Here is a 26,938-nt window from a genome sequence, read left to right as displayed (position 1 = left end):
AGTTACGGATATAATCACTTAAGTAATACCTATTGATACTTGAAAAATCATGGAAGATATGCGGATAAATTGGTTTCTGTTTAATGAACTTAAGAAAACTTAAAAAAAGGCAGATGACAAGAGGAAAAGCATTGTAATATCTGTTTATAAGAATAAAACTGACTCTAAAAAAATATAGCGAGTTGGATAAGCAACAAAGTGACTTGGATAATTAAAAGCAAGTTTTATAGAATAATAGAAAGGCCAACAACATTGTTGGACTTAGAGGGCAGAGGGCTAAGCGACAAGGGAAATACATAAAATAGAATGACACTTAGTTATGGCATAAAATTACTTGGGACAGATTAAGAAATAAATATACTAGAGCAGGAGTTGCAAAAATTATGGACAAAATGATGGAAAATTAATCGAGATGCTATAAATATGTGCAACAAAGTTGTAGAAGGCTCTTGTAGAGAGGTGTTTTTGTTTCTATTGAAACTTGTATGGAAAGAAATAGAAGATCTAATGGATGGAGATTGTGAGAAAAGATATGGAGCTATATGGAATAACATTGTGCAGAAAAACTAGATGATTTTAATTTGTAATAAATTGTGCTGTCTCACAGTCCGCAGTCCATCTTGCACATGGATCGTTCGGGCCTACTCCTGTAGTAGTCGAAACACAACAAATCTGAAACAAAGATTAACTGGTCATTTGGTCCAAGCCGGGGATTTTATTTAGGATTGATGGCAATCGCCATGTTTGCTTTTGATGTGAGTAAAAGTGTGCGAGGCGATCAGATTTTCAGAACCATTTGAAGAGAATTTTAGTACAGAACTCCTCATTCAAAATTTGGGGGTCTCATCAAAAAAAAAAAAAAAAGGTTGATGTTACTCCTACTATAAATCCCATGACATATACAGATGCTTCCAACTTTATAAATTAATTTAATTAACGGAGATCGTTAACTATAATAACGAGATACTCAATCTAGCACCAGCTCCCTCACCAACGACCCTAATATCACATCCACCAAATCCACGGCCACCTCCTCCTCTTCCTCGTCGAAGCATCTCCACCGTCCGTTCACCTCCATCTCCTTAATCTCCGCCTCCCCGGGGAACTCCTCCACCTTCCTGCTGCTGGCTCCATCGATCCACTTCCCCGCGGCCTTCAATATCTCCTCCGGTTCGCATGCACCTGATGTTATTCCCACGTGCTTCCTACATCGTGATGGACGGTCCTGATCAGCACTATCGGAGGAGGACAGCCGTTCGACGAAGAAGTCCACCAGAAGCTTCTCGATGCACCCGAGTGGGCCCAGCTGAGCTCTGGCTTCGAGGTCCCAGAGTAGGTCCCACGCCCTCGTCTCCACGGTGTCTCTGTGTGCGTCTTTTCCGTCGTCTGATGCCACGTGGTCGCTGGATTCCAGCTGGTCATCAAAGGACGACAAACGATCTACGAGGTCCATCGGTTCCAGCTCAGCTAGGCTCTCGAACCGTCGGATCTTCTGCAGCAGTTGCAGCTTTGTTCCTGTACCGTACGGAGAGATATTATTTAAGTATAATTACTTCCCACGCCGGGTAAAGGTTAAACTAAACGCGAAGTTGTCGAACAAAGACAAAAGCTGGGGAGGGCTTTTACCAAGCACAAGGCTACAGCTACGGTTTGTTTCTATCGGACGTCCTCACTAGAAGAGGAGCACCACGTGAAGCAAAGTCCTGATATTATTTTTTTTATTTACCGAATAAAGACATAGGTTTCATTAGAATATTGGATAGAAGGGGCTTTCTATCAAAGAAAAAAAAAAAAAAGAAGGGGCCAAGTGTTTAATTAATGACTATTTGTGCCTCGATAGTCGATAAATAGAAGCCAAAGTTTTTTTTTTTTTTTTTTGCGTTTATCAAGGGTCGGCTCTGGTTACGTCTACTTCAATCGTATGGCCGGAGACAAGGGGGAGAAGAGTGCGCAGGATCACACAGAACGAGGCCTTAAGCAGCACAAAAGAAACCGTCGACTGGGACTGAAACCGTGGACAAGAGCCAGATGCGCAAAATCGAGAGAAAGAGAGGGAGGGAGAGACAGCGCTTACTTTCGATGTTGGCGAGGCTTTGCTGAAAGGAAAGAGAGGGGGAGGACGGCTCTTCTTCGTCCTCATATGGAAAGTCCATCACTGACACCGGGCTTAGTTGCTCCGTCTCCACAGACTGGCATCCTGGGCACGCCATCCTTTCGCTCTGTCCAAAAAATTAATTTGTTAATCACTGGAACAAAAGTTTCGGAAATTTTAGAAAGGAATTAACGGTCTTTTCTCCTGTACATTTGTTTCTCAATTATTTCAAGCTTGCTGGACCATTATGCCCCCACATTCACGATGGCGCACACTATTGTCGTCGATGAATGTATGCATGCTACGAGTTGATGAACATACACGCTATAATATTTTTTTATATAAGATACGCCAAAGATCACTTGAGTTTTATTTTTGATTTTCTTGAAATTCGTGCAACTGTGCATCAAAATACCAGCTCCATTTCATGTCAATCGTGCGGACAAAAGCAAAAGTAGCACGCGTGGGGTAGGTTTCCGCATTTCGGAGATTGGGAACTAACTTTAGGCAAACGAATCCACACGCAAGTCCTAGAAAGATTAGGTTTACAGAGGGTAACATAACAGGCTACCGGCTAATCAAGCCCTTAGCGGTAGGTACAATCACAATAGTGGAAGGTCTACAGCTCAAACTAATCCCTCGTGACCCCTGTCCGGTCCTCACCCACCGACCGGCTCGGTGGAACCCAAAATAATAATAGCTTTTCCACTGCCCGACAAAATATACTAGCCACAAGAGACTGCGAATTTGTATCACCGGGTTTCACCTTTATATGCCATACACGTACACCCCACTGCCTGTATGCCTCTTACCCCACTGCTTGTATGCCTCCTGCTTTACCGTCTTGTGCCTTTGCGCCTAGCTATCTTCGAGGTAATTAACAATAATTGGCGTGTAATGCTGGTAATCAAAATACAGTCCTACTAATCTAGAACATTTTTAATACTCGTGATCATTGACCAATCAGTTAATTATGTAAAGCAGATTTGTACCGACAGTCCCTTCATAAATGGCTTAAGAGATTTACTCTTTTTACGGTAGCTGCTTAAGATTTACTCCATATTGAAGTTGTTGAACGGTAAAAAAGAATGGAGGACCAGCGCCCAGCGGAGCACGGCACCGGTTCGTTCAGCTGTCTCATTTCAAAACAGCGTCTAACCGTCCTTAACGCCGTTCCCTGCAGCCGGTTCTCGTCTATTTGTCCACAATTAATGGCCTCATCTCACCAACTAATGGGAGCCCGAAACGCCACGGAGCAGAAAGGAGCCACACCCGATGAACACCGTACTGACGGTGCGGAGAGCTCAGACGGCTCATCATCAAAAAGAATGGAACGAAACAGCAATGACACAAAAAAGTACAGTGTTGGACCCATCAATCCAACGAACGGACGTGGCCCTGACCCTTTTAAATAGGGCCGCTCCCAATTGCGTGATTAATTTTCCCAACCGTCCATTACTCGGACCCGCCTTCCCCCCGTGGTCCAAAATCCAAATATTGCCAGGCTCGAATTAAAAATTTAGAAAAAAAAGCACCTAACCGTAGAGAAAAAATTATTGAAGTACTAATTTGAGCTTACCTCGGGCTCTCGGTGGCCGGTGGCGGTCTCAACGGAAACGGAATCCCCACCGACAAACATTTTTCCCGTCGGGCTCTGGCGCGGCGGCGAGCAGTTTTTGTCGTTGCTGGTGACGTCGCCGTCGCCAGCAGCGTCGATCTCGCCGAGGCAGTCGGAGCTACCGATAGACAACAGCAGGAACTCCGATCCGGAGGTGTCTGTCTCGGTCTCCCACCGACTGCTACGGCTGCTGACAACGGGGGAGGCGAACTCGAACGACTTCTTCTCCTCTCCCTCCTCGAACGGTCTTAGACGCACAATGTCTTTGACCCTCACTCTACTGTCGTTTTCTTCCTCCTTCCCTCTCTTCTTCCAGAACCTTCCTTTAAGCCGCTTCGACAAACTTCTGGCGAGGAACCGCTCGTGGGAGGACCGGCACCCGGAGGAGGAGGCGCCGAAGGGGAGGAGTCTGAGGGCGTTTATGACGGCGGAGAGCCTCGTGAGGGTACCCTTGGAGCGGGCGCGCACCAGCCTTCCCTTGTCACATCGGAGCTCCGACTCAAGGAGGAACCGCATAGTGGTCGAGTCGCCCCGCCGCAGTGCGCACCCTGACCCGGAGCAGGACTCCAAATCCGAGTCCAGCTCAAGGTACTCCTTGAGCATTAGTGGCTTTTGTCCCGTCATCACCTTTAGTAACCAAAGAAATATCTAACCAAGAGACTAAGAGAAGGGATCTAAAAGATCTGGACGGGGAGATGGGTAGAGCCGGAAGTGGGTAGATGGGGCAGTGAGAGTGGTATTTAAAAGGCGAGAAGGGGTGAGGACGAAGCGGAGAAGTAGCTTCGGAGGCGGAGATATCCAGACAAAGAACCTGCGAGGGAGGGGCAGTAAAATAGTCGGGAGGAATCCATGCTGACGGTGAGGCTCAGAGGGAGGAGGAGGAGGAAGAGAAGAGAGGGCAGAAAAATGAGAAAAGTGCGCGAGCGGGTGATGGATGCTTTCCTCTTACGCCTGGTGGCTGTTTTTAATACCAAAGATGGAGCAGTCGTTTTTTTTTTTCTTTTTATTTATTTATTTGTATTTGTTGGTTGGGAAATATTAGGACTGCCACGTCGGATATCCGGTGATTTGGACTGAATAGAGCCGGGGGTGGAGGGAAGGGTCGTCTTCCGAGCGTTTGACCCTCCCCACGCGAGCAGTAATTTTTGGAAATTTGTTTTTTATAATAAAGAAATTAATTTGTATTTTTTAAAATGGAGCAAAAAGAAAAGGGTTAAAAAACAAGGAAACATGGGAGCATGCGCGGTGGGGATGAAATTATTTGGAGGATTCGAAAATCGGAACTCTGAAGTTGTCGTGTAGCGGGACGCGTGGTGGGTGGTGGTAGGGGAAGGGCACGTGCGGGTTGGGAGAAGCAAGCGGGAGTGGAGTCCGTGAGCGGGATCCGATGTTGGAGCACTGTGAGGCGGAGAGGGACGTGGAGGCCGTGCGCGCGTGTCGGCTTCCGTCTTCCGCTCCAGGACGAAACGGTTTCGGGCACCACAGTCTTGCTTGCTTCGATGGACGATCCGCTGGCCCACAAGATCTGGGTCTTAGTGGGAGTCCTAACGAACCAGGTTTACAGGCCGTGATTATTTCTTTTTCTTTTTTTTTTTTTTTACCAGAGACACATTCACATGGGAGTAGGTGATTTGTCTTGACAAGCTCTGGAAGTAATCTCGATGTGGTTGAGTGAGGTCGAGTTCAGCTACGAGGGAGGATGGGGACCAACAATACCACTCAAGGCTGCTTGCTGAAATGACACGTACCGAATGATTGAACGAGACAACTAATGGGTGCAGATTAGAGCGTGAGACGGCAGGGTGGATTGTGATTTGGGATGTAACTAGGTGGATGTTGTGAAAAATCATCGAGCCACGTTGCTCGTAGCAATTGTTCTTTCCTTGAAATTTGGAACGAATATTGTTTTTTTTTTTTTGGGGTGGGGGGGGGGGGGGGGGGGTGATGAACACAAGCTCTCATGGAGGTCAGTTGGTCCGAAATGAGCAGAGGTTAGTGAGATCGTCGAAGCTCTAACTGTCAAGTCTGCAAAGAAGTCTACCTGTCGATCATGGAGTTCGGGGGCGCCTTCAGTAGCCATGCCTGGAGCTCTTCGGTCGGCCATACCAGCTTGGTTGAGCTCATTGAGGACGACGAAGGCAGTGGTAGTGACCTGGGGGTGGGCGAGTTAGAGTTGGGTTCAATTTATTTTGTGGCTGCTAAAGTGCCGCTGACTATACATTGCATCCTTTGGCCGCTGCGATCAAGGTCTGCATCAACCGAATGAGCAGATTAATTAAACCATTTAGCCCACAGCGGGTCGCTACGAAGATGGTTGACATAGCGGTACACAAGCTAGGCTCAATAAGGATGCATCAGAGCGACATGTGGCATTAGATGCCTCCCGTGTGCGATCTTATAATGGCAAGGTAATGGACTTCTTTATTCCAAAGGTTCAAGCCCTCTTTTTAGTGATAAACTATTAAGGTTGCCAAAGCTCTTGAATTTACTGTTGAACTTGCAAAAAAGTTCACTTATCAAAAATTTTTTTAGTGGACTCTCTGACATTCAAATCAATTGAAATTCAGTGAATAGTGGAAGAATGAGAGAATAAGGGTTCTCCAGAGCGTTCAAGAGGTACATCTGAAGGTTTCCTACTTATCCGACCTATTTATAGAGAAAGATTAATGGTTGTTTTTATGATGCACGTATTAGAATAGTAATATAGATGAAGACAAATTTAGCTTAGAGGCACGAAAAAATTATTTTCTTAAAAATATTATTTTCTACTATAAAAAAGAATAAGAATATCTTTAGAATACAACTAAATGTCTAAACTCTCTTAAGAATTTGAAGAAAAAATTAAGATAAGAGAATAGATAATCTCTTTCATTTCTATCTTGGAATACTTATATAATATGAACAGCTATATGACTATCAAGAATGGTAATTATAATTTTAATAGTTGTGACTATTGAGAAATAACTACTATTTGAATAGTCACAAGGTTAAAATCTATAACTAATTTTTTATTTTTAAAAATTAAAAAAATAAATATCTTTATCAGATAAATTTAAATTTCAAGTTACCAATTGTCAAGTGTCATTAGATAATTAAATATATATTTTTATATAGACTTTAACCAGTATGATTTTTATGTAAGTTGTACTTACACTCGAAGGCCATATTTAAAAACTCTTTTACAAATCCATTAGTTTTCAATGTAGGCCTTTTCTTCCTCCTAACATTATAATCCATACCAGCAGCAAAGAGCACGCATGCAATGGCCAGATTGTGGCAGGAACAGCCTATAACGGCTAACCACGTCGTCCGGCAATCTCAGGAGCCTATCCATGCGATGAGGATTTTGGGGCATCACTGTCGCCGGATATCATGGGGTGGTACGATCATGGTTTGAGATCGTTTATGTCTAAGGTACGAAAGTCATGCTAATCTTGTCTACCTTGGATCCTGTTGAGGCCAGGCGAAATATCTCTCACGTTATAACATCATGCACTTCTCTTGATGAATTTGTATTATCTCTTCAAGTGGCAGACGGTATTGATGAAAGGTGGACCTGCACATTAGTATGATGCGATGGAATAAGAGATTTTTGCACCATGTTTGATGAGGTTGTTGCAATCCCAAAAATGTGCATATAATGGCACAGATGCTCATATCAAATTCTCTCTCTCTCTTTTTTTTTTTTTTTTTGTGTGTGTGTGTGTTACCCAAAAAAAAATCTTCTTTTTTGTGTTCCAAGTTGAAATTGAGTGCAAAATAAATATTTTGGCTTCAGCAGCTCACCCGTCCATGCACCCAAAATCTACCTCGCCACTTACACCACAATTTGATTTTAATATCAACTCCCACCGTCACTTTGCGAAGACTCACAAGCAATCATCAGACTGTCCCTCCATAACATTTCATAACATCAAAAGGATTTTGATTACTAGATATTTGCAATTGTGTGGATTAAAATATTATTCATACATTACACATGTAGGCAAGGGACAAAGGACACAACAATCTCGCATTAAAAACAAGATACATGCTTCTCCTCTGGTCCACGAATATAAAGTCGGTGGCAAAGAAGAAACCGCCAGAATGGTAACCCTCCAAATGGCCAATGGAGAACAAAGATACAGCCAAGAAAATAATAGACGCACTGGTGAGTGGGACTCCAGAACGCGTGTTAAACTGGCTCAAGAGTAAAAGTTTTTTCATGCCTATAGATGCTGCACCAGCGCACCAACATACGTGCATGCAGTTTTTATGACCAACAGAGCATCCATGGCCTACTGAAACACGTTATGGTACCACACAAAAACGTTATTATTGCTTGCTGGGTGGCAGCGTCTGTAGCTCTTAATTGCATGGGTGCATAGCACCATTGGGCGCAAAAAACTCGTTGAAAACTAGAACTTTAAACCGCGTAACTACGTCACAGAGAGGATTGAAAGGCATTACAATTTGTATGATTGAGGGGAAAAAATCAATTGAGATGTTCCGTGGCCCCACGGTATGTGTTGGTGCTTGATCAACATGGTCGTGAAAGGGTTTTAATCAATTATTAGGGTACGGACCCAAAGCCTATCGCCTAGTAACAAGATAGGGGATTAATTCAATGCCAGTTGTCATGCTCTGTGCATAGATGTATGTATGTATGTGCACTGACTTGCACCATGGTACCCAGATTCTTCTATTATGATTTTTTTAAATTTATTTCTAGTATGATTATGTTCTTTCCTCCATAAGAAAACAAGGCAGTGAAACGACACCCTATCCTTTGTCAACTACATTCTTTTACGTTACAAGGCTCGTATTATTTAGGTTTAGCACGTCGGCGAGTGGGACGCGGGGCATTTTTTTTTTTTGATTAAAGGGGCATTTTTTTTTTTTTTTTTTTTTTGATTAAAGGGGACAGCGGGGCTTTAATGAGTTGACGACAAACTTTACCCATGGTTAAAGCCGACATGTCAGTCACATCAGCCAGTGATCCACGTAAGCTGAGATTTCATTTGATCTCAGCTAAGGTGGAAGGTGGCATGATTTTTGAAAAATTTAATTTCTCCGAAGTTTCTGTTGCTAAATGGGCATTAGGGTATCAAGATCTTGACTTCTAAAATAATTATATAGGGGAGCAAAAATATAACCACATAGAAATTTTTGATTTATAGCAAGGTCATGATTGTTTATCTTATCTAGGTGAATCCCCACTTTAGATAGATATAAATCATGATCTTAGCCCGATTGAGAAAATTGATAATAATTTTGTATTCTAATTTGAACAACAAATTAACAATCAAGAAGTGCTAAACGATCCTTAATTTTGTATTAACTTCTGTCCACTTATCAAAGTCTAATTTGGCCATACTTGTTTGCATCATAAACATCTATCCTTTATTAACAAAAGAATAATGCAATGGTCTAATAATAATTTGTGAAGATTTACACGGGGGTATGTTTAATTATACATCAACAATACAGATATATTTTGAATATTTATATAAAATCAAAAAAATCAGATAATTTATTTGGATTTTTTTTGCATAAAGTTTGGGTTATCATGCGTCCGGTCTATGCCCCATACAGACGATGAGACAAAGATGTCAAGGCTCAAACAGGGACAAACTGTCATCCAACATATAAAGACAAATATTTGCATTGTCCAACTCCAAAATTTCCAGGGTATAGCCTCAAGCAGTTACAGTTTCTTAGCTGTTACACAGAATTAACTTACATAGGTGGTTGTCGCATCAACTGAAATTGGCATTGAAATTTGGCGTGAGGCTACCGTGCCAATCGAGGATAGTCGTATGAGGGCCAGTTTCTTTCTAGATCACGTGAGAACTCGAGCTGTACAAAGTTTTAAGGTATAATCCATATCCTATACTCCAGAGGCCAGGCAAGATCTTCCCTAGGAGGAGCCCCTAATTTACTTTGCTCGCTTTTCTCGTTCCAGGTACATATTCCAACTCTCAGGTAACGAAAGAAAATGGGGGTTTTACTGCGTTGAGAAAAACCGATCACCGAACCTTGCTCTTTTTCCTCGCCCAGATTCATTTGGATACGGTGGTGTCCGGATTCGAAGTCTCGTTGTCATAGTGGTCCAAATACTACCCAGGTTGGAACGTTGTCTTTTTGTTTAGGCTTCGAGTACTGCGGCAAGGCTGAGACATGCTAATATTTTAAATAGCCTGCTTGCTCCGACTGGATTTTAAAAAACCAGTCGTCTTTGAAGAGACTCTGTGCCCGTTCATGGGCCGTTTTGATTAGCTGAACTGGTTAGACAATGGATCGAGCCAGGTCCAAGCCAGGCATCCGGGTTCTAATCCATCCTACATTGAACCATAAACTCTACATGACAAGTTCCCATATGAAATCTTTGGAGGCTCGTCCACAAAAATCCTAGATCTGAGTCGCTTATAATCAGGTGTGCTTAATATTATCTCAACATTGAATCGAGTATTTTTTTTTTTGTTATTAGAATCGAGTATTTAAAATCTGCTGGTTGTTAGGAAGCAAGTTTTGATACAAGCCAATCACTTATTATGAACAGTTTGTTTGGTTACATATCTAAACTCCTGGTTTGCTTCCTAGAAGCGTTTTTTATTCGGGACAATGGAAACTTCAATCAATTGTATCAAAAATAAAAAACTTTGATCAATCTATTGATCCAAAACTTTCCTTTCTTAGAGCTATGAGAAGATGTTTTGAAGCGAAGCAGGAAAGAAATTAGTAGGAGACGTGTATAGGTTTAAATTACTAAGTGGTAGACTTTCCTTCTGATTAACCATTTAATGCATGGTTGAGTAACTTATAGTATGGCCAGTTCTGTTGGTGGTTTTCTTGGTCTAGAGATGTATGAGGGTGAACTTCCATGCTACTATTTGAGACCTCACAAGATCCAAGAAATATGTTAGTGGCCCCAGCTATCCTAAGTGCAAGCTGTAACGCCAGCGATAAGTTTAGTTATTTAGCGTTTGGAGTCAGCAAGGCAAGAACATGTGCAGGAAGCATTGCATGTTGGCTAGCTATTTCTTTGCAGCTTCGTCAATGTATCTATATTCCAGAGATCTCATTTGGCTTCGCATGTCACCTGCCAGTCAACTGGGTATGGATGAGCTGCCTCACGGGAAACATGAGGGTCAATAGTTTGGGTTCATGGTGTGTGACTGTGCACCCGATATTTCAGGAGAGTGTTGCATAGGTTTTAATTCATCACAAAAGAATTGCATAGCATTGACCCTAAGGCTTCATTCGGATTGGGATACAGAGGATTTATTCCATTTATGCCTGGAATAAGTAGCAAAATCCATTGAGTTTATCGGGAAGATAAGTTTGGGTTCGGGTTGTATCTTTGGCATAAAAGAATAATTGATTTTTTTTCACAACATCAATAGATCGTTACTTACATATATTTCACAACACTCTAAGGCTGTTTCTTTCATCTTCCTACGTAGATCTGGAAGTGAATATTATGTTATCTAACGATTATCATTGCAAAAGAAGCGGATGTCATTGACTTGTGACTCATTTCTCTAGATGGAAAAAGACATCAAAACTAGGAAAGATGGATTATTACTCATGCTGCGAGTACATAGACAAATCAAAATAAATTCTGAAAATTTTTCTTTAAAAATCTCGATTTACAGACTATATTTAGTGTAATTCTTCTTTGTTGGACTTCTTATTCAGTTTTTTCACCTCTTTATAAAATTAAGTCCAACGGTTATAAAAAGCATGAGCAATTGTAGGAAACCACGTAAGGAAGGATACAAGAAAAGAAACAGGGCATTTATGGCCCGTGTCAGGTTAATCAGGTAATATAATTAATCAAGTCATGAAATAAAGTCAAATTAGAGTAATGATAACATAATAGAGATTCACGATGATGGAAACCAGCGGTGCATGATGAGAGCAGTGGTGCAGGTTGATACTATGCAGCCATAAAAAAGTTCAAGATCCCTTTACAAGAGTTGTCCAAGATCACAACAAATGGACACTGCAGGGATCCGCCCAATCCAAGAGCAAGTGTGTGAGAGAGAAGGAGTCGGGGTTTGAGTATGACCTCATGGGGGATTTAGGATCTTATAGCCGGCGGAGTTCCCGCCGGAGTTTGAAGAGAAGGTGGAGCCTACCTTTATCTTGAACGGGGCCTCTACCTCCTAATTAATTTGAGAGCGGGCCATTCTAAGCCATGCTCCAACGCCGCGAAGGGCTAAATAGGTCGGGCCTGTCTAGGCCAGCCGGCAAATGGGCCGGTTTAGGCCTCACATATCAACCCCGTTAGTCTCGTAGCTCGGCCCACTTATATGCATTATTTCTTCGTTCGGTAGAAAGTATCTGAGATAGACTAGCAAATATGATATCAAGGACTAGCATAGGTATCGCCCTAACAACAGGAGTCGTGGCAACAATGATTTTGTACAAGGTGAAACAAAAGCTAATTTATCTGAACTTTCTAACCACCTAGTGACTCTCATTTTTGGAAATTAGTTTAATGAAAGTAGACGTCCAAACTCTGGACAAAGAGCCGGCCTGAAAGAAAAAAGGTACCTAAAGTTTTAAGAATGATGCTGAAAATCCATCAGCCTCCGGCACTTTCTCGCTTGGCAACATGCGGAGAGTGGTCTCAATTTTCTTTATCAACGATATCAGAAAGCAGGATTCTGTTAGCATTATCTGTCCCTTCGTTCAACAAGGGTGGAATTGAGACAGGTGAAGAATTGGTAGTAGTTGGCAGCTTGCTTGAAAATACTCAAAGATTACTTGCTCCACTTCTTTCTGACCTTCCACCCCATTTCCCCCCGGAATCCTTGATAGAATTAATGCAATTGCTTGGGGTTTGCAGACCAACGGAAAGAAGGTGCATTGTGATCTCCGTGCTGAAGCCAGGAGATTCTGGATTTCTGTCTCCACATAGGGGTCCTGTTGTTTTAACAAAGAATTGTGCGGAGCAATAGAGGTTAGATCAGGATATCAGTCAGTAGGTGTGGCCAATCCACTATCAGTTCCGGCACGCAGCGAGACGGCACTGGCTCAAATTTACGGTTGGCATTTATTAAACCTCTACGCAATGTTTATTTTTGGTAGTAGTTTTTGTGTACGAGAGGCTGGCTACTCTCGGCACCACGCACGACAGGACTGGTCTCTGGTCTCTAATCCACGCCCCCTTCGGCCCTTTCTGTAGCCCACCCATCTCCAATCACCTCTCTTAAGGGGCCCTCACCCACGAGTACGCCATTGTCTCTCGGCGGAGGCCTCCTCACCCTTGGCGATCTGGACAACCGTTTGGTCGTCGCGGTTTGGTCGGAGTCTTGAGAAGGTGGCTGCGCAAAGAGCGAAGCGGGCGATGCCCTGATAAACTCCGACTCCGAACCAGACGAAAAATATTCCTTTTTTAATTGCTGGAATAATGTTTAAGTATTGTACTATTTGCTTCTTTTTTTTTTAAATTTTTTCATACGGGCTAATCAGTTAATTGATATCAAGAATTGTGGACACCATCAGGCCGATATTATTGTAATGTAGTGGTGGTAGTTGCTGATCCTTTCAAAGCTCATTCTTGAATGCCTCCCCAGTCAGGCCTAATTGGCATTGAGAGATTGCTCTGCACGTCTCAACCGTCATTTTGATAGGCTTCATCTCCTTTGATTGTCTTTTTACCTAGTCACCGGTCTTTTATGACTAGTAGGTACACGCTTATGCTAATTAGGACCTTGAAGCTATTGAAAGGACCACAGCAATTTCGAAGAGACAAAACGATATATGTCTCAGGAGCTTGATATGATTGGATGCACTTCTGTGCAGGTTCTTGGTCCTTTGAAGCCGTAAAGTTTCTCATCTCTTGCCAACAGGTGCTTTAGATCAAAATAAGTTAGGTTCTCCGATCTTGGAGTGCAAAAACACCCCTCTCATGAGGTTCTCTGTATTATTTTTTGAACATTCACTGGAAAAAAGGGGGCATATGATGCCTTGCTATTATTTTCCCAAACAAGGTGATGAAATTTTTTCTGTTGTAGGCTTCGCAGTTACTCAAGCTAAAGGCTATAGAAGAGACTTATTATTGTTTACCAAAGAAAAAGACTTATCAGCGACCTATCAAACAGGCTGTTCACATAAATTAGAAAAAAAAGTGGTCCAGCTTATGATAACAGGCCTAAGATGTATTGGTTGGCACCCATTTTACTTGCAGGCTTTAGGGAGAAGATCTAAATTTAAAAAGCTGGTTTACTTTGCCATTGGTGGCGTAGGGATCACGCGCTCGCTGTGCAATCGTTGTTCCCAGGACTGCCGTGCTCGCCGCTAGTGATGAGGCAAACCTATCTTGCCACGAATTAGTGAATCAGACAGAATTTTTCTGTACGGGAAAAAAAACAGCAGGTCAATAGCTAAAAATATTATCCTTATTTTATTATTTCAATCGTCTGAATGGTACGAGAATTGACAAAATGAGATAGAAAAGTGCAGGTTAAATGCACCTATAATGATGTCAATTATTAAAACAGAATTTCTCCAAAATTATTTAACAAACGTATTTAGACAAAGTCCTATATTGTTGAGGAAAGATGCTATATTGATTCGATATATTTAAAATATATTTTTGATATAAAATTGATGGTCTCACAGGATGAAATATCGGTAGTTTTTTATTTACCGATCTTAATTTTTGTGAAAATAATTTTTTTTTTTTATTTTGAATGTATAAAAATTTGTGGAGCCACATGACTCAAGTTCCCAAGGGCCAAATCAAAATTCCAACTTATTGAACGTTTAAATGACCAGCAATCTCTTGAATGCTTAAGCCATAGGTGACATGTCGCCCTAGGTGTAGTAGTGTAGTCGTACAGTATAAATCATGAGACATCCGCAATATAAACTCCCCGTTGGATCCTGGAGTCTGGGCAAGATATAACACCCAGTCAGCCCCTCCCAGAGACCTCTAAGCTCTGCAAGACTTCGTCTCTGTTCTTAATAGTTCCAGTTGCCTAGTAGATATTATGAAATGTCCTAAAGAAGGGAGAAAACAGAGGCTAGATGGGGAAGAATATAGACTAATGGCATGGTGGAAACAATCATAACCATTCTTAACATCAACATTCTCATGACACATTTGAAGGGCTTTGTTTAGAATAGACCAGACGAAATTTTTTTAAATCTGCTAGGCTTGTGGTTCTAATGCTCATTTGAACAAGTATATGGGGCTGTTGGAAAGATAGGAACGGCAGAATTTTTCTCAACAAACATACTTCACCTGCTTCCGTGGCATACGAAGCTCTACATCTTTTCAACTTAATGGTCCAGGTTGCGCGACGGAAGCTCACCGCTGGAACATGGAAAAATTTGGCACAAAGTTAAAACAGTTCCTGCTCTACTGAAGGACCTTTGATCTATTACCCCTTTATCTAGCCTACTGGTCATTGATTCGTCACTCAGCGTTCAGAAATTCTGGGCTTTCGAGATTTCAAATTGTGGGGAAGCCAGGACAGGACAAGTTCGCTATCTGTTTCTGAAAATCTGAAGCCTACTTGGATAGACCGTGGACTTTCTTTTCATGCAGGTGTTGTAAATTGTTTTGCTATATCCCTCTTCTCCCTCTCTTCATTGTCAATGTTCTTTGATCTTAAATAAAAGTTGGGTGGTTTTCATGTAAGAATTTTTCTAATTATAGCTACCACTAATTATTTATTTTATTTTATTAAAAATAAAATAATTATATGATTTGAATTAATTGACATGCATTTAAGCCCAATATTATTATTGATTATTATGTTTTGGGCTATGCGGACCTTATGTTGGGTGATGTGGTTGGGGTGACATAGTGTAGGCCTGAACTCTTTTTAAGTCTGTAATGGAAGGGTCTATTAGGGTTTATTTCAGATGGCTAGGTCCTCTCTCCACTTCCTATGAATATGATGAGATTAGTTCTCAGACTTACCCCATCCAATAGCTAGCCACCTGTTGAGAGTAGGGTTGAGCAAATAATCGAAATCCGAGGAAACCCATCCAATCCGACCTAATAAACATCGATTTTGGTTGGTTGAAAGGCATAAATCAGATGGAATCGGATCGGGATTTGAAAAAAATGATTATTTATGGTCGGATTCGTTTCCTATACTTTTAACCCACATGAAATCGAATACAACCGATGCAGTATTTCACAAACTCACTTTCATTTTGGGACGGCATCATTTAGACTTCAATATTCATTCTAAAAAATACTGCATCATCCATTTAGATTCATGAGAATATTAGTATTGAATTGTTGATGGAAGTATATCAATTTGAGATAATTCTAAAGTGAAAACTTTAAGATGTAGTTGCTTTCAGATAAGTAAATCTTTTCTTTTTCTGTTTTATTTTGTATAGGTTCAAAAATAAGTTTAAAATTTATAATTTATAAGATTTAAAATTTTTTAACATTAAATTGATAAAAAAAATACTTAGGTGGGTCACATTTGATTTAAAATCAATATTGAGTCAATATTGAAATCCAAATCGACACAATCTATCCGAATCCACTACAAACCGCTCACTTCGGTTCCAAATAGTTTATACATGATAAACGATCGATAACGGGTTGAATTTTTTTCAATCCAATTGGATCCGATTGGATAAAATTTTTCTCTCAATCCGATCGAATCCAATCTATTCTTAACCCTAGTTGAGAGGAATCTAGAAAGAAGGACTTGACTTTTGGTATTCGTTTGAGCATCCGAGCTTGATCTATCATTCGGAATCTATAGCAAATATAGATATGCATCTACATCTTGATTTATGAATCTCTTATATGTAGGATCTATTTTTGAATTAAAATTTTATATTTTAATATTTATATAGATTTATAAAAAAAAATTTAAAAAAAATATCTGGGACGCAGGGGGGCTCCATACAACTGTTTAATATTATTTGGGATCTTTCGTTATTCTGCTTTCTTTTCCTTTTGAAATGGTCAGATCTACAGCTTATGTTGAGGATACCGTATAGCGATGTCTCGTAAATATCTTTGTAAGGATGAAGAAACGAGTGGGATCCAGCCTTCTCTTTTTCATTTGAGTAAACTTGACCAGCATTCTGACTGAAGAAATAATAGGAAAACGTGGAAATCAATCCTCATGTTTCAAGCTTTTATTTTGAAAAAGTTGGCCTCTCGACTGTCCCGCTCCATGTACTTCCAGAAAATTGAAATTATTACATTTTGGATTTGCACAAAATTTTCTATCTAGACGGCCAAATATACGCTGTGTTGACGACCAGGAACTGGGAAGATGGGGACAACGCCTCAACAACGTTTATGTACAATTAATTGTCTGCCATTATTTATGATGCAATTAATTGTGATGGATGTAGTGGCTGCTATTGTCCAATTTAGCTCCGCATTCGTAGTAGATTTTGACGGTTGCAGTTGCTGCCGATTATTAATGATTATATCATTGTTTATAGAGTAAATTATAATTTCAAAACATAATATAAAAATTTAAAAATATCGTTTTTTTTTTCAATAAACTTTTGATTTTTGAGAAGGGAAAGCGTAAATTAAATCGGAATAAGACTATATTGCTAGCTGACGATGAATATTTTTCTTTTTTGATTATGATTAGCTAGTAAAAAGATAGTAAATATTCGTAACTTGTTATATGAGTGCATAACAAAGCAAGTGGTTCCAAACTTAACAAAAAAATAATCCTTTTTTACTTCCTATAGAAAGAAAGAGAGGAAGGCCCACATACAACATGATCAGCCTAGAACCATCGAGACGAGAATCTTTGGTTGCCACGTAGACAAGCGTGGATATTGTTACTGGGGCAGGTCCTAATCCATTCCTAAAAAAATAGATATCATCTTTGATTTTTTTTTTCGAACTATGAATACCTCCAAACTAAATTTTTATGCATGTGTTTGAGAAATAGGCACCAAATTTTTTTATGAATTTTTCATAAAAAATAATAATAATGCTTAGCATGGGCCCATGTAAATAAGATAATAAGGATTGATATTTATTTTGAAGTCTAAAAACCACATGTCAAAAATTATTAGCCATGTTTTTCAACATTAGGATTGTTTTGTCTGTACTATGTTAATCTAACACTCGGGTGGATTGCTTTAATCTTGCACGATTGCTTGCCTAGGATTTTGATAGAAAAAGACAGGCTTTCTTATCTCATGGACGCTGTCCAAATTGCCAACGAACAAAATGTGCCGACTAAGCTGTTGGGTACCATCCTCATCATCTATCCTGCTAATATTTATCCACGTCTCCCTAGACACATAATTTGATGAATTGAACCGGCTTAGATCGATGGAATAGGACTAAATCAAGATTTGACGGTCTAAATTTGATACGCTGTGAATGTTTGATTAATGATTTTTTTGATATTTTATCAATTATTTTAATCTCAAAAAATTAAGAATCAAGCGATAGTTATTCGTTACAGGTATTAACTATCTGCAGTCGTGAGACGCAATAATCATCTACGAATGATTCATTATTTGATTTTAAAAATAATTAATGAGATAACCGTCCTACTAAATGTCATGATCCCCACGTTCCGTATTCTAGGGGCAGGAGTTATACAGTAACGGCACTCTTCATCTTATACAAAGTACTAAGTAGAGAGACTGGGTAAATTTTTCTGATTACAAATTTTCGGCTCTCGCTTTTTGATTTTTTCAACTGTTTTCTTTCTCCAACTGGTTTAGACATCGGAGGATTTCACGTCGGATGATTTTCGACAAGCGGATTTCATTTTTGTAGGTTCTCTATCATCAAACAATTAGGAGCAATATTTCAGTTCGTAGCCGACCAACTCGTCGGAGATCAACGGCAACACAAAAAAACAAATAGCGTTGCAAGGAGTGAGTCGGGTATGGATTCGGTTGGATGGTGAGCGGTTTCTCCACCACTTCACGTCGCGGCGGTGGATGTCGAGGTCTAGTGGTGACGCCCCAGGCTAACGGACGCTAGTAGACGCCTGAGTACTCTTGGCGGCTGAGGGGGGCGTGGGCTTGTTCTTGAATCTTGGCGATCCATGCTGCAGTGACGGCGGAGAAGGATTGTGTTAGGATTTGATGCCTCGAGATTCGATCTATATTGAGTCCACAGCGAGTTTCGTGATGAAAAATGAAATCCAATGAGACCAAAATCACTTTAAATGGAGCTCGGACGGAGAATATACGTACTTTTGAAGTCGGTATGCAACTCGAGACGATGGAGGACCTCCGGCAGCCAGCGGCGGTGCGGCCGCAGGCGGCGGGATGCGGCCCAGGCGCGGCCAGCGCGCGATTAGGCACGTAGGGCGCGGCCCGACGCGGGGCACGCGGCCCAGGCGCCCGGCACGGGCACGGCTCAGGCCCATGCATGCGGGCCGGCCTAGGCCCAAGCGCCGCACTTGGGGCCTGTACCCCGGTCCACCATTGACCGAGTGGTCCATGGCCCAATGCATAGACCGCATGGACATTTCCCATATGTTTTGCATGGTCCACGGTACTGTTTCATGGACCGACATGCGATCAAAGGGCATGAGTAGTTTGCGGTCTTGATCCAACGGCTGGGAAGGTTATTTAGCTTTGTTTAGGATTTCTAATCACTTTCTAATTCAGTGTTTAAGCCTTTAAAAAGGCCACGAACAGTGAGCAGACTATGTGGTTTTGGTTTTTTACAGGAGAAGAACCCAGGTGGTGCCCCGTTGGTCTCGCGACGTGGTTTCTTTAGCAGAAACAGAGAGACGCATGCGGAAACAAGAGAATCCATGAAGAGAGAGAGGGGCTACGGCGCTGAGAGGAGAAGGAGCAAGAGGCTCCTGGATAGCGGACAGCGATCGCTTCAGAGATTTATGGGGTTTTTCTAGAGAGAGAGCTTTTGTGAAGGAGAACTTCTTGTGAGAGAGAAATTGAGTGTACGAGGGTTGAGGGTGAGATCTCCTCTTATAATTTTTTTTCATAGTGAAGTTTGCATGCCCCGTGGAGGCGAGCTCTTTTGTGGCTGATCCACGTATTTTGATTATTTTTTATTTTATTTTTCTTTCTTTCTGCTGCATCGTACAGTACTGAAAAGGTCTTGAGAGGTGGTGTCCTGACCAGACATCCATCCAACAAGTGGTATCAGAGCGAGACGATACAAGGATGCAGATTGCAACGGTGGTAAGCAAGACTGAAGATGGAGAAGACCGGATCAATCAAGATAGAGATCAATAAATTTGATGGTAAGAGTAATTTCTCCTTGTGGCAGACAAGGGTGAAGGACGTGCTCATCCAACAGGGGTTGATTGATGCTCTCTTGTGCGAGGAGAAGCCAACCACCATGGAGGTGCGGGATTAGAAACGGCTACAGATGCAGGTGGTGAGTATAATTTGCATGTATCTAACGGATGAGGTGGTGATCCATGTGCTTAGCGAGACTTTCCCGATGGTGTTGTGGTCGAAGCTCGAGGAGTTGTATATGGCGAAGTCTCTTTCCAACACTCTTTTCTTCTGGAGGCAGTTTTACCAGCTGCAGATGGCTGAGGGACAGAGTATACAGGAGCATCTAAGTCACTTCCAGAAGATCCTCATCGATCTCCTCAGTGTTGGTGAGAATGTTGAGGAGAAGACCAGGGTGCTGGTTTTGCTGGTGTCGCTTCCTCCTTCGTACGAGTTCTTGGTGATTGCTCTTCTAGTGAGAATGAGCACATCAAGATGGATGAGGTCATCGCGGTGATACTCCAGAATGATGTTCTTAGGAGGAAGAATCCAGCTTCAAGCTCAAGTAGTGGTAGTTCAGCTTTGGTGGCTTCTGGAGGAGCAGAAGATGGTAGACGGAGCGACAGGAGATCGCGACGAAGGTGGTCCAGGTCCAGGAGGGACTTAGCAAAATCAGGTGCTACCGATCAAAGAGTTGGGGCATCTAGCCAGAGATTGCCCTCAACTCAAAAATCGGATGGTGGCTGCTGTAGCGAAGGCCGACAGTGATTCAGATGGAGATGTCCTGAAGATATCTTACGAGATATCTGCTTCTTTCCAGCAGTGGATATTAGATTCTGTATGCACCCATCATGTATGTTGCAAAGAGGAGCAGTTTGACTCCCTGAAGAATAGTGAGGGCACTGTATATCTGTCGGATGGATCGAGCTATGCGATCAAAGGCATTGGGATGGTCAGCTGGAGGACATATGACGGTGCAGTGAGTGTTGGAATAGTGTCCCAAAGCCAATCGTCAGCCTGTTGACGGTTGTGCTCCTTTTGTATTAGTACATGAATTATAAATAAATAAAATTATTTTGATATTTTTTCATCACAAATGTTTCATCTTCTAATGAACTCCTGTGTTGTGGTGAAGTCCTTAGGACTATTTAGACTCGACAAAGGAGGATTTGTCGCTTAGTCCTTAAACCTGTTCGCGACCAAATGATACGTTGTTACCAAGGACGACAACGTTTATCGAGCATAGGTCGTTGTGTGCCATATGGGTTGGTTGTCATCATAACCAAGGAGTGTGGAGATACTGGTATGGCATACAGGTGAGATGTAATGGTACATCTGCACTGAACATGACCGACTCCGGAGCTGCTCCGATGGGATATGGGTATAAATTTTCCTCCGATCTGAGACCGCCACGGTGACTTGCAAGCAACTCACTGCACTAAGGCACTGGACTATCTGAATTTCTAATTCAGTGATGGAAGGCTGCTGGGTGTAGTCAAGTACTTGACTTGTCGGTGCGTGTGTCAAGATAGGATTGACCACTCCAGTTTAGGAGCTGTGTACAGTCGTGTTTCAATTTAGCAAAACCTTGACCAGGGTAGTCCTAGTGAGGAGTTACAGGACTAATTGAGTTGAGCACGATTCGGATGATCTCATCAGGGTTGACAGTTTAACCCTGAGTCGTCCTAAACACAGGGGTCAAAAGGGATGAATTATACGGTAACCATATTCACGTAGGTTCTGAATGTTGAGTTTTTGACTATTCGACCTATTCGGTCGTCGGGTACCATTGCTAGATGGTCACTTCGATTAGTACAGGAATTGGTTCCTGTGCTACCGGTTTAGGTTCGAACCTGCGGGTCACACACATTAGAGGTTCCTTTCTGATCTGATGGCTGATTATGAGTCTTATGTGTCTGAGACTCTATGATTGAGAATTAGGATTCTCTGATCATGAGTTCCACACATTTTGGGTACCGGGGTCAAAATTTTGAATTTCAAATTTTGAATTTGAAATTTGAACTCTTCGATCAAGATTTCATATTGATGGACTTTGATACCCAATTGCCCATCGGATTTGGACTCAATAATTATGAGAGGTTTTATTAGTGATTTGATCGCTAATTAACTCAATTTGATTGAGTAATTATTTTTGGATCAAGTCCAATTGAATTGGATTCAGTTGGGTTTGATCCGATTAGGTTAAGAGTTGACCTAATCGTCGAGATGGTTTGGTCCCTGATTTGATCAGGGGTTGGGCTTAGTCAATTTTTGATTTGATTAAGATTTTATTGAGCCTAATTAAGCCTAATTAAGTTGGGTTTAATTTAGTCTAATTATGCTTAACCTATTTTGATTAGGTTGGTTCAATTAAGATCAAACCACCATTTGAATTTGAATCCCTGCACCACCTTAAATCTCTGCGCCCATTTGAATTCATGATAAGAAACTTTTCGTGAATTTTTTCTCACTCAAAACCCTTCTCATGCCCACTTTTGTGCACCATATGGATGAATAAAGCTGATTAGTTAACCATTCAAATTCAAAGCGTGTTTGAATTTGAATGGATAACTTATCTCTTTTGCCTTCAAGCTTATCCATCTTGTGCGCCACATAATTCATACGAGAAAGAGTTTCTCGTGAAACCTTTCCACGCACAAAGAGTCCACGCCCTTCTCTTCTCACGCCATAAGTGGATAGGGATGTGTTGATTTTCATTTAAATTCAAATTTGATTTGAATTCAAATGTGTAACCACTTGTCTTTATCCTCTCACGCGGATAAGACTCGTTTTGAACTATTTTAAAAGAGATAGGGAGTTGGGGCGTGTGTAAAAAAATTTTGAGAAAGAAAGTGGGGCGTGAGGAAGCCTTGTGTGTGAGGTGAAGGTCCAAAACCTTCCGAGAGAAAAAGAAAGAAAAGAAAGAAAATTAGGCGCGGGGTTTTTGGTGTGTACCCTAGGGTTTCTACCTAGGGTTCGGGAAGTGAGATTGGTGTGCCACGAGTGTCGTGAGTCCACCAAATTTCAGGAAGAGATCCATCAGCCTCTCAACCAACCGTGCAGATGATCCGGAGCGTCCGAGGAGTCGACACACATCGATCGAAGGAGTTCGATCAACATCAGCCATCAAAAAGGTAAAATTATGAACTAGCATTCGTAAGGAACCGATCAGACGGGAGCTTCTTGTGGATGATTCGCAGAGGCCAGACACTAGTGTGGCTGCGATGTGATGATCAGAGCCCCCTGACGGTGATCAGATTATGGTGATCGACTATCCGCAAAAGGTGATGTGTTCTGAACACAGTACTGTAAAAAGTTTACTGTTTCAAATTTGAATTTCAAATTTAAATGTATGCTGTTGTATCATATTTCGATCCTAGTGCAGGATTAATTAGTATTAATTAATGAGATTAATTAATAATTATGTTGTAAAATAATAATTTTGAAAATATTTTAAAATTACCATTTTGCCCCTACACTGAATTTTCGCTTTAGTGAGGAGATTTGGGGAGGTCCAATATATACTCAATTTCAGGTAGAATCTTATCTTATTTTGCAGACTAGATTCGAGAGGCTATAAGATGGTAGCTGGTGGAGGAATCCTGAAGGTGCTTCGCGGCGATAGAATTGTGCTGGAGGGAAAGAAGAGGAGCAGAGGACATTATTATCTAGCAAGAAACCCAGTGCGAGGTGGAGCTTTAGGAGCCAGGTGGAGCCCAAAGCGAGGTGGAACTCCAGGTGCAGGTGGATCAGACACGAGATAGGAGATTAGGGAGAATGAGAGGCGACGTCGTAAGGTGAGATTCCTATTGCCGCAGGATGATGCCTCAAGTATGTCTCAGATCAGGAGGAGCACAGCATACGACGGCGATGGGATTGAGCGGTCTGGCTCGACTCCCATATTTGCCTATCTATGATTAGCAGGCGATTGCCTCGGGATATGGGGGCGAGGAGATCCAGAAGCTCTTGGAATTAGGAGGAGGCCGAATATCGAGTCGAGGTAGAGATTGTTAGGATTTGATACCTCGAGATTCGATCCACATTGAGCCCACACGGAGCTCGGATGGAGAAGATACGTGCTTTTGAAGTCGGCATGCAACTCGAGGTGGCGGAGGATCACCGACGGCGGGCCGGTGGAGCGGCAGCGACGCGGCCACAGACGGCGGGACGTGGCCCGGCACGGGGCACGCGGCCCAGGAGCGGGTGCGGTCGGGTCCCAGGCGCCCGGCACGGGCGCGGTCCAGGCACCGCGCCTGGGGCCTGTACTCCGATCCATCGTGGACCAGGCGATCTATCATGGACCGAGTGGTCCACGGCCCAGCATGTTGATCGCATGGGTGTTTCCCACGTATTTCGTGCGGTCTACGGCACTGTTCCATGGTCCGACGTGCGATCGGAGGGTGTAGGTATCTTGCGATTTTGATCCAATGACTGAGAAGGTTATTTGGCTTTGTTTAGGACTCCTAATCACTTTCTAATTGAGTGTTTAAGCATTTAAAAAGCCACGAACAGCGAGCAGACTGTGTGGTTTTGGTTTTTCATGGGAGAAGAACCCAGGTGGTGTCCTGTTGGTCTCGCGGCGTGGTTTCTTCAGCGGAAACAGGGAGACGCGCACGAAAATAGGAGAATCCGTGAAGGGAGAGAAGGCTGCGGTGCTGAGAGGAGAAGGAGCAAGAGGCTCCTGGACAGTGGACAACCATCGCTTCAGAAGTTCAGGGGGATCTTTTTAGAGAGGATTTTTGTGAGGGAGAACTTCTTGTGAGAGAAAAATTGGATGTACGAGGATTGAGGATGAGATCTCTTCTTGTAAATTTTTTTTTTTCATAGTTAAGTTTGTATGTCCCATGAAGATGAACTTTTTTTGTGATTGATTTACGTATTTTAATTATTATTTATTTATTTTTTTTTTTTTTATTATATCGTATAGTATCAAAAAAAAGTTTTGAAAGATGATATTTTTACGAGACATTCACCCAACAGATTGGTGGCATCGAACTGCTTCGATTGGATACTGGTTGATGCTGTGATATGGGTGGTGGTGGTTGCGACGGGCAGAATAGGTGTTGGAGTTAGGGAGAGCCAGATTCCATTCCTCTCTCGTGCGATCAGGAGCGCACGGTGGATGTCGAGACAAAATTTTCAATTTGATTTGTTGAGCAAAGGGGCGTGACCGTGTGACTGTTGACTGATGACCTTTTGTGTCTTTTGACTGTTGACTATCGAGTACAGACAATTCGACGACCTAATAATGCCTATTCTTCTATCGTAGCACCGATGGTGCAAAGGACCATCAACAGCTCAGACAACCAACGGACCTAAGCGGAACCCTTCTAGGTCTCTGGGCCTCCGTATTGCATGCATCAGGTGTAATTGGATCGCGTCAAATCTCACGGTGGATAACACGCCACGCTACCTTTATATGTCACTAATTTTCGATTACGTGTTATCCATCGTGTGTATGCTCCAGAATTTGGCCTAGTTCATTCGCACCTGATGCATGCAATAATTTCTCCTAGCCCTGGGCGCTGCGGGTTGATATCATACGGATGGATCCTCTGGCCTTTGCAAAGTTGGCAGGCCACCAAAGTCCGTAGTGGGTCATGGCTGCCGCACAAAATCACATCCCCGGTGGGCTCCACAGTACATCTGCTCGTAGAATGGATATTGCCCTATATAATTTGTCGTCAGAATTAGCAGTTCGCAGCAGCAACAACCGCATGATTATATTTTGAGAATGGTCTTTTATGATTATGGAAACATATTGTCTCCAGAATACAAATCTATATGCTATTCTCTCACTTTGGTTCAGCTATACATTTTTTCTTATCACAGCATCACTCTGCCATACTTAGCGTGGCTATCTTTTTTCTGGTGAAGCTTATAAGCAGTCGCTCTCTCTCTCTCTCTCTCTCCCTCTCTATATATTTTTCAGACAAATTCCTCTTACCTTGTATCACATTTGAAAAAACTATAGGTCCCGTTCATTTTAAACTATATACTGTACAAAAAATGCGACGCTGGCTTCAAATGGAGTAGCTCCACAGCGAGACATCGCCATCGCTCACCTCCTCGTCGGCGTACAATATTGGTGGCGGCTCCATCAGCAACCCCGCAGCCATGTCCAGATAGTACCCTTGCATCCCAAAATTGAGTCCATCCTCCATATAAAACGGGTCATCCGCCGTAGCCAACGACGGCCCCCCTGCCATCGACATAGTTGCATCCTCTCTACTCTTATCAGCGTCGGGCTCTGTCTGTGGCCGGAAGGCCTCCGCAGCCTCCATCGCGGCCCTCTGAATGTCCTTCGGGTTCGACGATCTGGGAACGGGGCAGAGCCACGGGGAATCGGCAAAGTTGAGGCAGGCCGACCGGCCGCGGAGGGCCATGGCAGCCACGTCGTGCGCCCGTGCCGCCATCTCGGCGGTCGGAAACGTCCCGAGCCAAATCCTCGACTTCTTGTTGGGCTCACGCACCTCGCAGACCCACTTATCGGCGTTGCGGCGCCGGACACCCTTGTATACGGGGTGTCGCGTCTCGCGAAATTTGGTCCGCCCAGCCCGCCGCTTCGGCGGTGCTGACGACACCGTCGCGTAGGCCTCCCCATCCGATGCCCAGCGCGATGCGAGCGGTGAGTCCATGGAGTCGCTGCTGAAGCTCTCCATTGCCGGTTTCTCGTGGAGTGATTGAGCTGTGAAGTGTTCGAGTCTGGAGTTGGGCAGCGGTAGTTACTGCGTATTTGAGGCGGGATGGTGGGTGGGGGGAGTATATAAGCGGGGGGAAGTGGGTCGTTTTCGTACGCGGCACACGGAATGCCAGGTTGGGGCTGGATGGATTGGAACCAGCTGGGTGGGATCCAGAAGGCCAGGACTTGGTAAGGACGTGACTTTTATGGGCGGGTTTGTCTTTCGGGCTAAGTGAACCTTGTTTCGGGGTGAGATTTAAGTATGCGATGGCTGGCAAGTCGCACTCGCTTTTGGAGGCTCTTTCTAACTTCGCGGAAGGAAGGATACAGTGGGGGCCACCTGGTGTTTGTGGAGTGGGGACTGGGAGTGGAGGTTTCGGTT

General features: G+C 42.7%; 2 protein-coding genes across 2 annotated transcripts; both read right to left on the bottom strand.

Moving 5' to 3' along the window:
- Window positions 1–774: 774 nt before the first annotated feature.
- Window positions 775–4,646, bottom strand: LOC105043385 (uncharacterized). Its single transcript, XM_010920913.4, has 3 exons — window positions 3,672–4,646; window positions 2,075–2,219; window positions 775–1,515 (listed from the first exon to the last, which is right to left on the bottom strand). The coding sequence occupies exons 1-3, from the start codon at window positions 4,332–4,334 to the stop codon at window positions 968–970; spliced, it is 1,356 nt and encodes a 451-aa protein (XP_010919215.1). The 5' UTR covers window positions 4,335–4,646; the 3' UTR covers window positions 775–967.
- A 20,949-nt stretch (window positions 4,647–25,595) lies between these two features.
- LOC105043386 (dehydration-responsive element-binding protein 1G) lies at window positions 25,596–26,620 on the bottom strand. Its single transcript, XM_010920914.4, has one exon. It carries the CDS (start codon window positions 26,534–26,536, stop codon window positions 25,898–25,900), a length of 639 nt encoding a protein of 212 aa, XP_010919216.1. The 5' UTR covers window positions 26,537–26,620; the 3' UTR covers window positions 25,596–25,897.
- Window positions 26,621–26,938: the final 318 nt, after the last annotated feature.

Source organism: Elaeis guineensis, chromosome 4, assembly GCF_000442705.2.
Source record: "Elaeis guineensis isolate ETL-2024a chromosome 4, EG11, whole genome shotgun sequence".
Lineage (NCBI taxonomy): Eukaryota > Viridiplantae > Streptophyta > Magnoliopsida > Arecales > Arecaceae > Elaeis > Elaeis guineensis.
Note: the sequence above shows the minus strand (reverse complement) of the source record. Positions and strands in the feature narration are given on the sequence as shown.

What these genes read in the sequence shown, in the direction of transcription:
- LOC105043385 (XM_010920913.4), bottom strand. Translation starts at nt 4,334, where the DNA reads ATGACGGGACAAAAGCCACTAATGCTCAAGGAGTACCTTGAGCTGGAC. An exon ending in CCGGCCACCGAGAGCCCGAG is followed by an intron (nt 2,220 to 3,671) that starts GTAAGCTCAAAT and finishes TTTTTTGGACAG; the next exon opens with AGCGAAAGGATGGCGTGCCC. An exon ending in AAGCCTCGCCAACATCGAAA is followed by an intron (nt 1,516 to 2,074) that starts GTAAGCGCTGTC and finishes CGTACGGTACAG; the next exon opens with GAACAAAGCTGCAACTGCTG.
- LOC105043386 (XM_010920914.4), bottom strand. Translation starts at nt 26,536, where the DNA reads ATGGAGAGCTTCAGCAGCGACTCCATGGACTCACCGCTCGCATCGCGC.